General features: G+C 38.0%; 1 protein-coding gene across 4 annotated transcripts in view; it reads right to left on the bottom strand.

Moving 5' to 3' along the window:
* The window catches only part of LOC124615761 (neurofilament heavy polypeptide-like), an 87,865-nt gene that overhangs the window by 19,726 nt on the left and 49,512 nt on the right, over window positions 1–18,627 (bottom strand). For all 4 annotated transcript variants that reach the window (XM_047143886.1, XM_047143876.1, XM_047143860.1 and 1 more), the window contains 2 exons: window positions 9,625–10,064; window positions 8,793–8,913 (listed from right to left, as the gene is read on the bottom strand). In XM_047143886.1, coding sequence (XP_046999842.1) covers window positions 8,793–8,913; window positions 9,625–10,064 — 561 coding nt within the window. The remainder of the gene's footprint in view (window positions 1–8,792; window positions 8,914–9,624; window positions 10,065–18,627) is intronic.

Consider the following 18,627-nt stretch of genomic DNA (forward strand, 5'->3'; position numbering starts at 1 on the left):
AAACTGCTATTCCAGTAAGGGTAACATTCCTTCAAAGGCAGAAATGTTATCCTTCAAAAGACATTCCTTGGTTCTGAAGCCAGATCAATATTTTGATTATGAGAGTGTGTAATGATCTAGTAAGTGGGTTACAAAAGAGTAAGACAGTCACTGTTGTTCTATTAAAATATTGGGTGAAGATGTTACCAGCATTTGATCAGCTTGATAACACAGTGACATTAAGGGGAGACGAAGAAAATAGGTCCATAATGAAACATCTAATGAATGAACTCATTCATATTAAACTGACTTATTGTTGTGAGATAATTAAGTTGTGCACCACAACTGTAATACTGCTGTGAGAAAAATTACAGAGGCAGGACACATCATGGAGATAGTGCCGACATCAGTAGATCACAGGCCAAGCAGAAATTCAATAATTGAACTGAACCATTATTGTGATCTTATATTTATGTATTACTTACTGTTGTTACACATGACTTGCACCCTACATGTTGCATCACACTGCCAACAATGGGAATCTATACTGTGTACACTGTCTTTAGGAACATCTGCCATGTTTAAACTGGAGTGTGACTGAATCCATTTCTAGTCAAAATTGAACAAACACTCAACAATAATATTAATTTCTGCAGGGGACTGCAAAACTCTTGATAGGGGCCAATGCCATAATTACATGCTACAATGTTGACGCTCACGATGACATATGACGAGAATGAAAGAGGTTGTCAGCTGCTGGTTCAACATAGTCAATGAGAAACAGGTGGGCGGACAGTCCGTTTAAAGACAGAGATATTGTAACATTCTCACATCAGTATAGAAGTGATCTAAGAATTCATGAGCAACTATGGAAATATCTACGGTTACTCATCTATAACTGTAACCCAATAAACAAAATTATTCTGTTAAACAATGGATGAGAAGTGCTTAATTTGACCTACGTGGTGCTGGTGAGAAGGATTATTTTAATAAATGTGGCAACTTGCTGCTGTCTATACTGACGGCACATTGTAAAACTGATTAACTGTGTTATCAGAAAGTTACTGCACTTCTCTCACCATTGATCTCTTCCATTCATAAATTTTTGGCACTTGAGTGGACTGCACTGAGTTAAGCCACACACCCATTGTGAATCTGTCTCGGTGAGTGTTGGTATGTCTGATTAAATAGGACTCATCATGTTCAAATCTAGAAGAGGAATAACCTGCTGTAATGCATTGCTTGATTTTTGTGGAAATATCTGAAGTTCCTTAACAATTAAGTGACCTACATCGGTTACGGAAGGAGTCAATTTAAACCTTCAGGCCTCTTCAGAGATTTGGAGAACTGGGGCTAGGGTGGTGCAGTTTATACCTTCAAGCTGTGAAAATTATTCCAGCCACAGATCATGGAGACAATGAAATCGACATATCAAATACATATTACCATGCTACACTTTGTGCAGGGTCTTCAGCACAGCAGACAAGTAACGGCTAAATGTTTAGCTCTTTTTACATAGTAGAGCATTAAACAGCAGCAAATAAGTACTCACTACTGCACTGAAAGCAATTCCACTCTATTAATACCAGCTCAGTGGAGTTATTTTATCCACTCACAAGAGAGAACTGGACAGGAAGTGCTAGGAAGGTGTAGTCTGTAAATCAAAAAGTGAACAGCACTCACAGGAGAAGTTGCCTTTCCCAGAAGAATGCCACAGCTGCCATACAGGGTGACTAAGTATCCATTTCCCTCTACCATTGCAGAACAGCGTGCAGAGATTTCTGTAGATTCTGTCTATATGCATATCTATATTCCACGCAGTGTAACGGCACTTTGGGGAAGTGACCCCTGGACATGTCTGCACAATGTGACAACAGTGATTCATAAACCATGCTGTGGCTGGGTCGATGTACCTTTGTGAAACACACTATAGTTCGTATTTGTGACATAGTGCACCTGAGGAAATGGGGAACTGCCAGTTCGTGCTTCGTTTTGCAGACTTATGAAGGAAAGAACAGCGTGACTAACAATCCAGCGACCTACCTTCCCTAAATGCTTCTAATCTTCACCCCTGCCTTTCAACCATTACACTTGCTGATTGCAATTTATCCCTCAAAATAGACCTGCTTCACTCGGATGTGGTACATACTGTAGTGATTTGAGAATTTCTGTATAAATTCTATCTACCGTCTCTAACACACAATGTTCTGGATATGAGTGTGGGATGGTAGAATTCTACCTACTGCACTACTCATGTTTGTGTGCAGTCGCAGGAAGAAAGACAAGGTGGACAAACAGCACCGACAAGAAGCTGTCAGGCAATCTACAGATGTGTGTGTAAGGAAGAACCATGGACCTTATATGCAGCACTGCACTTATTGGGTCATTGACTATTGTTATTAAAACAAAGACAGTTGAAAAAGAACTCTTGAGAACTCTTGACGTAACCTTGCTATATGTAAGACTATTTTCTGAGTCATGTTAAGAAAAGTTATGTTATCAAAGCCAACTTTCTTAACTGTAATTCAATTTGTTTCTGACGTTCGATTGTACGAGGTACTTACCGGAAGTTAAATATTGATGTTGAAATTAAGAGTTTTATTGTGTATCAAAGTCAAATACATCATTAACTGATGAAAAGTAAAGTTTGTATGTCAACTTATTTCATAAGTAGAAAAGAGTCTAAAAATTCCTGTACCTAGTGTTATTCAACAGAGAAGAAGTCCAGAGGATTTCCAGCAGCCGGCTATCCAGTAACGAATAGTGGCTGCTAATTCCAAGTCACCTCATAAAGAAGTGGAAGGTGGTTTGGAGGAATAAACAGAAGTAACACAGATTCACACTCGCACCAAGTCAGAAACACTAGAATACATTTAAAATTTGTTCTTAACACAGTTCATTTTACAACGCACATCAATTTTATAACATTGAAACACTTAGTGCCCCGATTTTTCCATTCCCTGCAATGCTAAATGTAGTATTTCCAAAGGAAAAAATGAATAAGATCTTTTTGTAGGAAATCTAATGTAGTTTAATTTTATACTTGGAAGTGACCTTTAAACCCCAATCCACCACACTTGATTTTTCGTATTTAATGCATTCACCACCACCACCACCACCACCACCACCTCCTACTCCTACAAAAATCTGCAGCTACACAAATCTTTCCCCCAATTTTCCTTCAATTGACCGGACTAATCCTGACCAACAAAAATCATTTTGGACAGCAGGAAGACAATAAGCTCTTCAGCCCCTAGTGCCATATACCTCCAGGTTTTATTTTTTCTTCATTATGTACGCAACTGAACCTTTTCTGACCTGAGTTATCATATACAATACACACCACACTTGCAAAACTCCCCTGTTCATCATCCTGCTGAGCCCATGGGTGTCAGTATTGACTGCGAACTTCAGATTCTGCGAATTAACACTGAAGACAGGTCTTTTTCTAACAAAGTTTTTTCACATGCTTCAATAACTCATTAAAGCTGTGAAGACATTCTTTAGTTAATAGCTAACTATAAATTAATGTATAACTTATAAGCATTAAAATTTTGGATTTTGTATATGATATCTCAGGACTCAATGCCAACTTTATGTCAGGGAAGTGGGGTTTGTTTTTACATACAATTTGTTACCATGTGTGACTGCCATGTTCAGAATAATATGGTCAAAATGCCAGACAGAAGGCTGCAAAGGATTTACCTTTCTACGGTGTTAGCAGTGTTAAGTGTTCGTTTGCTTCACTACCGACAAGAAATACTTTTTACAAATTCCACAAAAAATTAAATTAGGACAAGTATTGTTCACTTTATAGGGACCCATGTGCTATTATCAAGAAAAATCACAAATCTTTTAAACAATTTTGCTACCATAATTCTCGTTAAGTATCTTACAACTGTTTAAAGTTTTGATACGAAGTGGTTTTCTTGAAATCCGCAGTAAATGAGAGGAATGTGTGTAATTTATATGACTTTTTTGTGATGAAGTGACAATCAGCAGCACAGTTGTGTGTATTATTGCCCTGCTCAAGTCCTGAGGTTTCATTTATATCACCTATAAAAAAAATTTTTTTTGGGTCATTCATTGTTAACAAACATTAACATAATAGCCCACTATTACTTTTCACATGTGCTCTAAGAGGAAAGGGTAATTCCAGTTCCATAGAAGTTGGCTTATGCAGTACACACAATCAACAATGAATGACAAATTCCTTACACATTCACTGCCTTTTGTTATTCTTTAACAACAAAATCTTTATGTTAACTTTTCCCATTTCCCAAAGATTACCATTGAAAGTGTGTGTACTCTGTAACAACAGGTCAACTGGCAAAACATGACCCAACCTCTTGTGTGTTCCTGCCAAATGCAAAAGCTAAGCACAATTGTGCTAAAGCACAATCTCAACAACAGTGATATACATCTCACTTTTGCAGTATAAGTACACTGAACATCAACAGACATTCTCTTTGCCATTAGTTCCGTCCATTCATTATCTTACAGACAAGAGAGACTGCTGACAGAAAAGGAAACAGATTGTAACTTTGTATAATACTGAAGGAAGCATACAACGCAGTTACAATTGAACCATTATCTACTCATGAGTGAAAGTAAAAAGTAGCCATTAAGAGACCATACAAATCTGATCTGGAAATGTTAATGCAAGACAATACAGACTCCTTGAAACCAAGATTTTGTGCAAAGACCATATTTTTCAGAACACGAAAGAAGAGGCAGATTGCAAATCTCTAATCCAAAATGTAAAAGTGCCAGAATAGTAGGTTAACTGTGTGGAAATGCAGTACATGACACTAAAGTATTTTTGTGAAAATTGAAGAATTTGAGTCCAATACACTGCTTTACATCAATGTGACATTATGAAATTAACTGTACGATTTTCTTGTCAAATCCATTAACCCTAGCATTACCAACGGGGGGGCCTCGTAGGCCCACTGACTCAGTTTTTCTATGTTGTATCCACACCCTTTGATATATGAACTTGAAAGCAAAGGTAATTGTTCGTTATTGAATGTACTATTGAGTCATTACAGAATTTCGGAATAAAAATGTAATTAAAATTCATTTACTTGATTTAATTCTCTGTGGGCCTTAGAAGCCCACCCGTTGGTAATAGCAAGGAAAGATTTACGAGGTTCAGTCTCTCGTTTCAAATTCTTACCATGAAACGAATTTTGGCATTGTTGCCTTCAGACATATTATTATGAAGCGGACCATTGTTATTTTCAGTGTTTCTGCTGCTGTTGAACCAGCAACATGAGTAGACATCGTTTATGTGATAGTTCCATTGAAAGAGTGCTAGAAGAAGTTTTGAACGAATCAGATTTAGAGGAAAGTGAAGTGGATGATGATGTGGAAGAAATTAGAACTGATTCATCGTCTGAGAATGAAGATGAGGTTGAAGCCAATCCACCAGATGATAATGATACGGAATGTGATAAATTCATTGCAAAAAGTGGACGAGAGTATATTACGAAGCCATCTCGACGATATCGGCGTTCTGTACAAAATATAGTGCGAGAAAGAATGGGGCTAGGACAACAAGGAAGAATTGCATCTCCGAAAGAGGCTATAGAGCTCTTTTTTACACCTCAAATTATGAATCTAATAAAACTACACTCAAATGAAGAGGCTTCTCGACTAGGTATTCAGCACACAGATGAAGATGAGTTATTTTGTTATATAGGACTCTTGCTAATCATGGGTTCAAATCATGACAATAAGATACCTGTCCAAGATTTATGGTCTTTGCTTCAAGGCCGACAAGTGTACTATGGATCAATGAGTCGGACCCGATTTTTCTAATTGACTAAAATATTGAGGTTTGATGATAAGAACACAAGAGAAATTCGTCGCCAGACTGACAAGTTTGCTCCAATGAGGGAAATTTTTGAAAGCTTCAATTCTTCACTTCCATTGTATTTCATTCCTGGTCTACATACAACAGTGGATGAGATGTTGTCTTTGTTCCGTGGTCGCTGTCCATTCAAGGTGTTTCTAAAAGAAAAACCTGAAAAATACGGCATTCTAATTCGAATGCTGTCTGATTCTGAGACTAGATATGTGATCAGCATGGACATCTATACAGGCAAGTCAGGAAATACACAGCATTCAAATGGACCGATGGAAATTGTATAGAGACTAATAAAACCTATTGAAAAATCGGGCCGTAATGTTACCACAGATCGGTACTATACTTCAGTGAAGCTTGCTGAGACTCTATGGAATGATTTTCACCTCACACTTGTTGGCACCCTACAGTCTAACAGACGACACATATCTGAAGAGCTGAAGACTACAACTGGCCGCAGTTTACACTCTTCCATCTTTGCTTATACTGACCCTCAGACACAGAGGCCACCAGTTACTCTTGCATCAACGCTAGTCCGCGAGAAGCCAAAACGACTGCTGTTGATGCTTTCAACTTATCACTCAGAAGGGGTGTTGAATGAAGACTCAAAAAAGACTAACATAAATCTTTTTTATAATTCTACAAAGGGAGGTGTGGACACCATAGACCAGATGGCAAGACACTACAGCACAAAGAGAGGAACAAGAAGATGGCCTTTGTCCCTCTTCTACACACTCATTGACATAGCAGCAATAAATGCATATTCACTCTTCCTCCTCAACTTTCCGAATTGGAAAAAGAATTTGCTAAGCCGCAGAAGAGTTTTTATCACTAACTTAGGTCTCGAACTAATAAGATCTCAAGTAGATAAACGGGCACAAAATTTGTATGGACTTCAGAAGCCAGTAATAATGGCAATGGAAAGCATCACACAACGGAAGCTCAGCTGCTCTGTAGAACCATCATCCTCAACAGCAGAACCAGGAACACGTGGACGGTGCCACCTATGCTGCCAAGAAGCTGCATCTAAAAAGATCAAGTACAACAAACTGGGAAAGTCAACTGTTACCTGCTCTCAGTGCCACAAACACGTCTGTGGGAAACACTGCAGGAAGACAGTGTTGTGTGAAAAATGCGTTGCAGAATGAGACAGTAAATTTTGTTTGCTTCATGTAGTGTATCGAATTAAAAAAGTCGTTTTTATAAGAAAACACTATTTTGAAACATTATTCCAAAAAATATATAAACTGAATCTCGTGATTTGTTCATTTTATTCCTATTATAATAACATCTTTTATTATCCAGTATACAAAAACAATGTCTAAGCATTTTGAATTGTTATTAGAGGTATCAGAAGTAAATAAACTTGATTTATGATAAAATAAATTGTGGTATTCTTTATGGGCCTTTGAGGCCCCCCCGTTGGTATTACATGTAACAAAAAATACGTTGGTAATGCTAGGGTTAATATTTGTCTTTTACAGCATACTCAACACACAATTTTACACACTAAATGCCTTAATCATCATGGTGGCTGCTGTGTCATAAGACAAACTTCCTAAATTATCTTGTGTGACAAAGGATTGAATCAACCTGTGTTTCCAAACCACACGATTCAATGGACACTAAAAACTGAAAAGATAATACAGTGCTAGCAATGAACATTGATTGCAACAGCACACAAGAAACACCAATTTGGCATGAAATATCCTACATGCTTGAATACGTAAATGATTAGCATTTCCGAGCAACCACACAAATTGTTAGGAGAAACACTACCTCCTTTCTCTATATAAGGGAAGTTTATGCAATAGGTTTCAATTCAGAAATCTGCATTTGAATGTTGGACAATTGGGTTCTGCCTTATTTAAGAAGGTTAAACACCCACCAGCACATCAATTTGACAAGAGGCAGGATCAAGGCTTCTCCAGACTACTGCGTATTGTCCCATTGTATTGAGTTCAACAGAACAGGAAAAATTGAGCTGTTATTTTAAGATTATATGCTAACCTTAGCCTTGAGGAAATTAGAATTTTAAATGCAATTCTGACGCTACGTAACAATAAGTTACAAGTAGGCTCATTAGTGGACTGCTATCTTCAAATTTGTAGCATTTTTGTACAGCAAAATTACAAATATATTAATTTTTCATAAAAAAACATCAATTTCATATTACTGTATTAAAAACTGCTAATTTTACATTATTTTTCCCATTGCTGTTTCACAAAATTATCCTGTCCCAGGCTATTCATGTCCATTGGGATCCCACAATTGACACACAGTTCATGGGTTCGGGAGGGCCATTCTCAATGTCATGCAGACATTAACAGGCCAATGCGACTAGTGTCCACAGGAACAGACATAACTGCTGCGATTGTAATGAATCCAATAGGGTACACAACAGTATCACTCCACTATTCCCAGCAAGGTTAGGGCTATTGTAACTTCAACAGGTGGTAGTTTCATGTACTAAATTTTGCACGCCGTATACCCCTTAAGCATCTACAAATTTATTCATTTTTATTTCCTACTACACAGCGAACACACAAGAAAAAATTATGTTTTCTATCCTTCCTGTTGAAGCAAGTGTAATGGTCAGTAGTATTGTTTCACACAGCATTTGTTTAAGTGAAAATGAATCACCTGCTCCTAAATCAACAAGCCATTTTTAACCCCTGTTGAGTAGGGTGTTTTCGCAGAAAATAACTGCAATGATACTGCAAGAAAATACTGCACAAGCATAGAGGTGATATGAAACTAGTTTCCATGACTTTCACCACTTACCATTTTCTGCTACTGCAGTAGCAAACATTAGCCTAAAGAGTAACAGGTGGCTTTTTCGAGTAATGGTAACAGTAACACTTAGAGAAAAATTTGCAATGGCACTTCAAAAAACATTTAGGACTTCTTTGTTTCATAACAACAAATATGAACCTTATCTTACCTTGGCTGCTTTGCCTTCTTCCCAGTTTGCTTCTTTCTCCTCGTCACTTATATCTTCTGTAGCTTTTGCAGAATCTTTTTCTGCCTTTGCACTCTCTTTCTTTGCAGCTGCTTCTCTGAGCCTACTTTCACAGAGGATTTAAATAAGAGAACAAAATAAGAAGAAAACATAATACATACTAAGTTTATGTAACTATACTTTAGTACATCTGTAGATGATGTTCATTTCAGGTTCTAACCATTTCATAATCATAATGAAGAACCCCCTCCCCCTTCTCCGTCACATAAAATTTCATCTATGCTTCATATCAATGGAATGCTTAGTACAAAGTAAGAAGATATGCCATTTCTTGGGGCATTTATCTCTTCAAAAATCTGTATTTGAAAACCTAATTAATCATTTTCATTTCTGTAGAGTTTCATCATTAGTAACTGTCTGCTTATGCTTTACACAGCATAGTACACATAATTCTTACATGCAATTAGTTTAGAGGTTTTGCTATCTCTCATTTACCATAGTAACAGAGGTCAACTGGTTTTTCTACACACATACCATTAAAAATGGTATTACTTATACAAACTATTCATTCCTAACACATGACATCACATTTTTACATGTAAAATACAGATAATCACTGGCATCTAAGCCATTATCAGCGAAATGCTTATCATGTGTTTTGCTTTTTCTTCTTTCAAACTACTTTCCAGGAATATTCAGTGTCAAAAGAAAAAAATACTTTGACCAGTTGACAATCCTCCTGTTCTGTATGATACATCACATTTTTTCAATCATTTTCATATGCTTTTTTAAAATATATTTTAACAGCTATTACCTCCTTAACTTTTGCATCTTGAGCCTCCTCAAACTCTCTGCATGAGCTCTTGCTAGATATTGCTTGCGGACCGTGTAAGAATCAACTAATCTCCTCTTCCTGGCGAGTATGGAGTCAGCTCTTCTGGCGAGCATGAATCTTGATAGGCCTCTTGAGCCTCTGCTACTAATTCTTCCCCTGAAGGAGCCACGGGGGGAGGACACATGGCGAGGAGGTCCACTTGAGGGTGGAGGCATGTCTGAATCCAGATGATCTGCTTTTCTGTGGGGATAATCTTCCCTTGAGCGGTCTCTGAAAGCTCCTGCGGACCGCCTTTCCTCGCGATATCCGCGGCCCCTCTCCTCTCCGTAACCTCCCTTATCCTCAGTGTAACTATAGCGACTATTGTAGTCGGTCCCACCCCCATAGCTTCCTTCATGGCTGCGTCTGGCAGATGAGGCCTGTATGCAAAGTCAAAACAAGAAAACCATTACAGGCATGTGCGGGATCCATTTACGTGAACAATTCGGCCATTTGTCTGAAATAAGTAACATTCACTGCAATTATACATCATGTTTCAGAATACTGAAATTCAAAATCAAAAGTTGAACAACAACATCACATTTTTCTTCTGCATTGTTGGGAAATTTCATAGAAACTCAATTTACAACAGTAACCATAAACAGATATCTGAACAGCAGACAAGAACTTGCAAGTCTAGGAATTAAATGTCTTACTTCACAGGCCAGTGTATCAGCATTTTTTTCCAGGCATTATCTATTAAATATTATATCATAGCTCTTGGCTGAAACACTTTATAATGTGAAATAATCCGTCATCAACTTTTCACTCTTCTCTACAGCTATCATAAATGGGCAGAAACAGTGCAGAATCATTTTTGATTTTGACAATCTTTTTATTACAGCTTCTAGTTCCATCACGGTAAAATCTATTTCCCAACAGTTACACAACCAAGACCATGCAGTAACATTTTAAAGTCATTTAACAAGTCTAGTGAACTATATAATAAAATTGTGCAAGGCCCAAAAGCTGATGCACTTCCGATTCTGCTGCAACATTCAACCAAATTATGATTTTCATATGTTCTTAATGTCAAATATAAATATGAATCTGCAAAGAATAGATAAATTCTGCAAGCAGCTCTTGAATCCAAGAATTCGTACGAGGAAGCTCACGCAATCACAAGCATCAGTTTGTTCAGAGTTCACACTTTGGAAAAGTAACCACATACTCAGTTCTCACCAGTGAAAACTTTCAGTCGTAAACACAACATGCACAATTTTAAATTAGTATCCACCAGAGGCTGCAGGCCCATTGCATCTGTTTGCATACTTAACTACTCTAATTTTACTCTTTATGACAATTCAGGAATGTCTTAGATCACAATTTCAAAGAGTAGCTGCATCATTAATTCAGAGCACAACCTCCAATATCATCCCTATTACAATTCTAGCAGCTGAGCAGCAGTATTCAGTCATCTCAAATTCAGAATTTGCGATAATATGACTCAATGAAAAATTCCTCAAATTTTGGTATTTTACACGAAATGAGTTTCCACCAAGTCTTATTTAGTAAATGAAATATCCTGCACAAACCTGTACCTGCAACAAGGAAAAAAGAGATAGCATTTCCAGATTTCTCTGTTATTTATATGACCAACAATACCCTCAACAGAAGATTCCCTTTCTAAAAAAAGGGCTACACACTAAAGAGATGAGACCATGAAACGAAAATTCTGTCTCAACTGGTGTACATGACATGCAGAGATCAAACTAAAAATTAAATTGAAGAAAATTCTCAACTGCAAAATATCTTACTTATTGAATTTTTAATTGTACAGGAAGATGTATACTAATGGCAATTCAGATTTTTACAAAACTTAACATTTAGATGAAGTATCTGCTGCAATGTTCATACTGGAATCATAAGGAAACAACATGCATAAAATGGAACCGATTCATACTCAAAATAATCACTTCCTCATTTATTTAGAATCTGTAACAACTACACTAATTTTCTGTCACACCGAGTTGATTTTTCTGAGATAGTGACCAGCAGCTTTCAAGCATGTTAGGAGCATAACAAAAGGTTGTCATTAAAACAATCCTTAACAAATGGATAACAAAACACCTCTGACCTTAGAAAATTAATTTTTGTGTGAACTGCCTTTCTGGGAAGGGGACATTCTTCATAATGCATTGTTTACCTCATCACTTACACTATTTATTCTCCATAAGCTAGAGTGTGCATGCATAATCGATACACGTATTCCAGTAACAAAGCATGGAAGATGTTCTGAGGTTAACTTTCTGGAATAAGTTATAACTGACGGCCTGAAACTTTGTAATTTTTAGCACTTCATCTAAAATTATTCCAATAACAATCCTGGGTTGGTTGATTGTTCCATCTTTTTCACTGATGTAGTGATAATGTGATTAGAAACTTGGTATACAAATTATAGCACGCACATATTTTTCAACCACTATCAGATATGCAGAACATTAAACATCAGTTCACTGTCAGCAGGTCACTTTCCTGGCCAGTTTCTAAATCATGTTATATTCATTTTCAATTGTGATTTGAAGACATCTTCCACTTGCCAAAGAACTTTAACAATGAGCAAGGAAAATTTACCAAGATACAATTTCATATCACACTGTCAAAAAGAGTGTCAGCATCTGATTGAGGCAAGACGATTTCCTACAGTCGTATTATTCATTTTGACCTGAGCTTGCCAATCCATCTTGCAATTCTGTGTACTGGAGTCTTCATGAGCTGTGCTGGGCATGAAGCAAATGTCCCGAAGTTAGCAAATCATTTACACATTTGCTGACAGTTGGCAATCCCACAAGTGTGTGACAGCATAATAGGTTAAACAATGGTAAAACTGCTTAGCCTCATACAGATTTGTTCATGAAACCTGAAGGACACTTAAGCACTTCGGAAAAACATTTCTTTTGCTGTCTGACAGTTCCTTGGTGTACAATCAGTAATATTTCAAAATGAAAGAACTGATGTGAGAATTATTTTGAGACTATGAATTTCCAACCATCTATATTGTTTCAAACTCATTTCTTTGTTACCCTGAGATAATGGATAGAAACACTGAGTAACTTGGCTGTGACAACTATGTAGCAACAGCGCAGTTTTTACAATTTTAGTTACATTCACATTCACTGTCACACAGTGAGAAGGAAAACTATAAAATGATACTCATCCACTCTCAGCCACTACACTCACATTGACTTAGCGTATCACTCAATGTCACACACCTTCCGGAAAATGGAGATGGGGTATAAGGTTCTATTCCTGAGATTAAAACAGAATTAAAAGGAGCTAAAAGGAAGGAGCAGGGAAATGTGATTGGTTGATCACAAACAAAAAATATGGATGAGCCAGTCACAGTTACCACATTAAGGACATATCCATAAAATTTAATAGAACAAATTAGACAAATCACAAAACCTTAAAACTCTACCCATATTTGTTTGAAGTCATTTAAAACAGAGGGCTGGCAAATCTGCCACTACCCTCTTGTCTGGAAATAAAACACCATCTAACAAAATGTGGCACACAGTGATCTCTATGTCACAAGCAAAACACATTGGAGCCTACTCTCACTGTAGCAAGAAGCTTTGAGTCATAGGGCTGTGGCCTAAGCAAAGACGAGTAAGGAGAACCTCGTCCCATCTGCACGACTGGAAGGAGGTACACATGGCCACATTGTGGGCTTTACTATATGGAGCTTAGCGTGTCACTTAAAACCACTCATCGTCCCATCAATGTATGACTGTGCCTCAACAGTAAGATGCATGCAGGAGAACGACAAACTGAGCTGAGGGGGCACAACATGCCTCTGCCTGCTACACCCACCCTTCCATCTCCACACCACCTGTGTGTCCTGCAACTCAGCAGAAGACATCTCCTTTTCCAGCCTTAGTAAGTGGAGGCAGACATCCAGGACTACTTTATTGGCTGGATACAACTGTTGCAGAGACAAAAGGGCACTCACAGTGCCTGAAGAGATGAGGAATTTAGCAGTATGGCACATCTCATCTCCTCCAGTTCCCTCATGATCAGAGATAATTAGGCACTGAATACAGTGAACTCTGGAGGCAACCGGATCTTTGTGACAATTCAGGAAAATGGAGCCATGAAAGGAGTAGAGTCCTGCAACTATTCAAAATATAACATCAAGGAAATACTTCTCACAATGTGGCTTTCCTTTTCTGGAACTTTAAAAAGCTCTCATTAAAGAATAGCACAAACATACCAGCCAAATGGTTCAGAATGCATTGTGTTCTATAACATCAGTGAAATGTGAATGGAAGCTTTGCACCTAAGACTCATTCACAAAATCACAATAAAAGAAAACATGCCTCCTGGAACATAAATCCTTCATAAGGGTGCTTAAAGAATTCTGTGCAATCTAACTGAAAAGTTATGTAGAGAGAGTTTAGTAGCCACCAATAACCTTCAGGAGGTAAAATTCCAATACTGCCTATAACAAAAAAGTGTAGGAAAAAATTATGTTTTTAGCTTTCCAAATTGTTGGTTCCTTTATCGGTGAGGAAAGAGGAATATGTTTGGGAAGGGAGGCAGGTCACTCAAGACACCAGGATGCAAGGGACTCACCTGATGTGTAAACCAGGATGAAAGGGGGGGGCAGGATGTCAGGGATATGCCACATGAAAGGTAATACCTTGTCTTTTGGTAAGTAATGTATCAACTTTGGGACAGATGACAGGACAGAATGAGAAGTACAGTTCAATTTCTAAGATGAGAAACATGAAAAATCCAATTAAGAACCAAGAGGAAAGCAGAGATGTTGGTGGTGGGCACGTAAAAACTAACGAGTTGGGGAAAGATGAAATAAAAAGGGGGGGGGGGGGGGGGGCAGAGAATTAACATCAACGGAAGTTTAGGGGGTAGGTATGTAAAATTGATCAGAATTTTGAAATTTTTTGCCATCACATAGTTCCGTAGCATGTTAGAAATGTTGTCTCCAATTTTCAGAGTTTAATTTGTATTACAAAAGATGTAAAAGCTATGTTGTTTCAACAAATGAGCAGAGCCACCACCTTTGCTCCACAACTCTGTCCTTGCCTTGTTTGTGATATTTTATTATTTCCTGCCATCAGAGAAGACATCTATAGAGTATAGGTGGCTGTGTGCCCCCACTTACGATTTAATCAATTACCATTTTGAAGAAATACACACACTGAACACAAAACCCTAATGAAAGCTTTAATAACTTCATTTGGGAGAGAGACCCAAAGACAACATTTCACTTATCTGCTACTGTTAAAATTTCCTTGTAAGATGCTTTTCCGGCATTCAATGGTGGTAATGCTGGAAGAACCAGTGCCCTTGTGAGACTAGGATCTGATGGAATTTGATTCACTGAAAAAGTGTTAAGATTGATGATGTGAAATGCTAGTACTGAAATGTCGGTGAATGATATCTGCCAAAAGGGCACACCAACAATGTAGGAAGAGAGATTGCTACTTACTGTGAATTAACATCTCTCTTTAAAGTAGCAATCTCTCTTCCTACATTACTGATATTCCTACCTGAAGTTTCCATTGTTTGGTTTCACCAAAAGGGAATGCAAGAAAGATCACACTAGAAAAAAACAGCTACACAAAGACAATAAAGACCAGATGTATTGTTACAGCCAACATTAAGGTACTCATTTTTGGCATAAAACCTATCTTTTTCTGCATTTCCCACAACTTTCATTTTTCAGTGCATAAGGCACATTTTCTGCTGAAGCACTGCGAATAAAAAGGTGAAATTTGCTACAGACTTTGTACGTACCATAATTTTAATCATGTGGTACAAAATTTTTCAAAGTGCATTGTAGTAAATTTTTGTGAAGAAAAAATTGCCATGTATCTCACACATGAATTAAAAATTCTTGCGAGACTTCTGAGACATATTAAAAAGCTGGTATACAGATTTGTTTAGCTAATTACTAAGAAAAACATACCACTTTTTGAAAGTGATAAGTAAACTAACCTTTGAGGAAACATTTCTGATGCGTTCTGAAAGCACCCATCAACATTCTGATCAAATTATTTGACAAAAAAACTGGAAAGAGCTTGATTATAGCCAATAAATATAACGTCACCACATGCAAAATTTGATTCAATTCTCTCTCGAACAGCAAGAGTTACATTAGCATATATATGATTCCAAGTAGTTTCTCATACATCCCTCCTCAAGTCCAGGAGGATGCTTGTATGCAGGAATATGAGTAGTAGTGAAAGTAAACTACGACCATGTGCACTACAGTACTTTAGTACACCACTAGAGGAGCCAAAATAAGAGGACACAGCTTCTTGATGCAGTGGAGCATTGTGCAGCAATATGAAACAGTGGTTAGGTGGCACAGACACTTTCAGTATTGTCAAACAAGACAATGAACAAAGCAGTAGACCATCCTTCTGTGACGAAGATGGCATCTCAAGGGAAGTGGAAGCCCTTGACCCTGAAAACCAGTGTATTGCAATTTAGACGATAATGGGAAAAGTGAAGGACCAGCTTTTAACACAAGTCACTGCCTGCTGGTTTCTGTGACTGCTTACACCTAATCAAGTAGCCTGCAGAACAAAGGCAGCAGCGGAAATGTTGCAGCTTTGTCAAGCAAATCTAGGCAGCCTTCTCTAGCTGCCTCTTCACTATGGACAAGTCAGTGTATCACTATGACAAAAAAAAAAAAACACGAAACGAGTAGCTGGAATGAGGATTCAACAACAATGAAAAAGCGAAGACTATACCATTATAGGTAAAGGTGATTCTGAGCTTTTGACTGCCAAGGAGTAGGGTTAACTTCTGATGGTCATTAATATATGTTCACAAGATGTGTCTTTCCTCGGGCGCAATCACAGATGCACAGGAATAACAGGGCACACACAAAAATTTGTGGATATGATGCACACACGCATGGGCGTTCTCATGTCCATACGTTGCATCACTTCGCAAGCAGTCTGCAATGGATTCCCCTTCTTTGCTTGGGAATTTGTGCTGCATTTATTGTCACAAAAGTATGACAAAGTGACAGTAGGTGAAGAAGTATCTAAATAACAGATGTACAAGAAATACAAAGTGGCAACATTTTGTTTGCAAATTTCAGGAGGATGTCACAGTGAGGTTTTACATTTTCTGCTTAGCGATAAGGCTGGCAACGGTATTTCGTTAGCTAGTAACCAGCGACTTAAACTGTTTAAAAGTGATACATGTATATTTCTTATTCCAAAACTAAGCATTTCATTTCAGTGATTATTCCTGAAACTGAAAAATAGTTGAGGGAGGTTTGTCATCGCTACGTAAAGCGTAATTGTCTTTCAATGCATCATTTTATAAAAAAAGTTGTTTACACAACTTTAATCATGAATTATTATATGTAGATTAACATCCTCAGACTACACACACTTGAGAACTACATGAGCGCCAGCAGCCACTGGAAGGGAGGTTGTGTTTTCCAAGTTCTATATGCTTTGCTTTGTCAATGTCTTTCATTTCTATTTCTAGTAATTTGCTGAGGAGCTGCATTTAGCCCAACATTTCTTTTCTTCAGATGTCAAGCTCCTCAGCAATTGTGTTTTCTAAGTTACCACAGCATGAATATTCGTCCACAGTTTTCATATACTACACTTTTCATAAATTGTGGGCCTTTCTTCATTGTTTTACTACTCTGAAACTTACACAGTCTTGTTCTTCGCAATTATATGATTGGAGACTTATGTAATACTTTACACTCAGGGCATCACATTTCCAATTTTTATTAAAATAATCTTTAGCAGCAGTATTCCATATGACTCGTGTAATCTATAAATTTCAGCACGCTTCCTTTGAAGTCAACACAAATTATTGCACATTGATCGCTTCACAGCACAATCTCAACTTACTACACACACTCAGGTCCAAGTGGCCTTTAGTCTGCTAAAAAGCACTAAGATTCCCACCAAGTCAGGAAGCAACGTGCCTTACCTGTGGCCTCCATTCCCAGTAAATTAGCCACGTACAAATGCGCATGCATAGTTGTGCTGTTGGAAATTTGTGCGCATACGTGAAGTTGAACACAAAGCATTGTATGGATGCCTCTTTAAAGGGTAAATCATCACAGCAGCATTCTACCGAAATCTCGTGACCAGATTACTGGGCGATGTCAAGGCTCATACTGCACAGGACAGCTGCTGTGATGATGATGCTGCTGCTGCTGCAGCAATGGTCTATCGAATGCCGTATCATCCACTAATCTCCTGGTGTGGCACCCAGTGACTACTACCTCTTCCCCCTGATGAAGAAACTTTAGTGTGGCAAGCATTTCCACAATGATGATTTTCAAAGCAGAAGGATTCCTGAGCAGCCAAAATGCCAACTTCTTCAACCAGGGTCTTGATCATGTCATCCATTGGGTTGAAATGTGTTGCAGTGAAGAGCTGATCTGTAGACGAGGACTATCAAAGTTTCATGGTTACAGTTTGATTTTCTGATTTAGTGATCTGCCAGTTTGGTGGTCATTGCTTGTCTCACTGTCCTGTCATCTGGGCCAAAGCTAGCACAATGTTTTGAATTCTCACCTCTGACTTTCATTTATCTGTCACCTCTCAACATATCAATTGAGTCCTTCACATTCTAGGATCAGAGTAACCTCCCTCCCAACTTTACACAACTTATCGCCTCTGTCCCTCTGATGAAGCAACAGTTCTAAAAGCTAGGAACAGATTCATCAATATTTAAAGTGTGTGTTGGCACTACTGGAATTTTGGCTTCTTAAAGGGAAAGAGTGTTTATCCAGTAGGTCCTACTTTCAAGACATCTACAACTAGTTGAATATACTCTCGTGTGTCAAAACATTATGACCACTGTCCATTGCAAGAAGGAAAGCTGTCTGGTGTGTTGTGGGCACTTGACATTGCAAGGGAAATAAATGGAGGGACAATATGATCCACAAATGGGAAAACCCCCACACGTGACTTATGACGAGCAGATCAT

The sequence above is a fragment of the Schistocerca americana genome, chromosome 1, assembly GCF_021461395.2.
Source record: "Schistocerca americana isolate TAMUIC-IGC-003095 chromosome 1, iqSchAmer2.1, whole genome shotgun sequence".
Classification (NCBI taxonomy): Eukaryota; Metazoa; Arthropoda; class Insecta; order Orthoptera; family Acrididae; genus Schistocerca; species Schistocerca americana.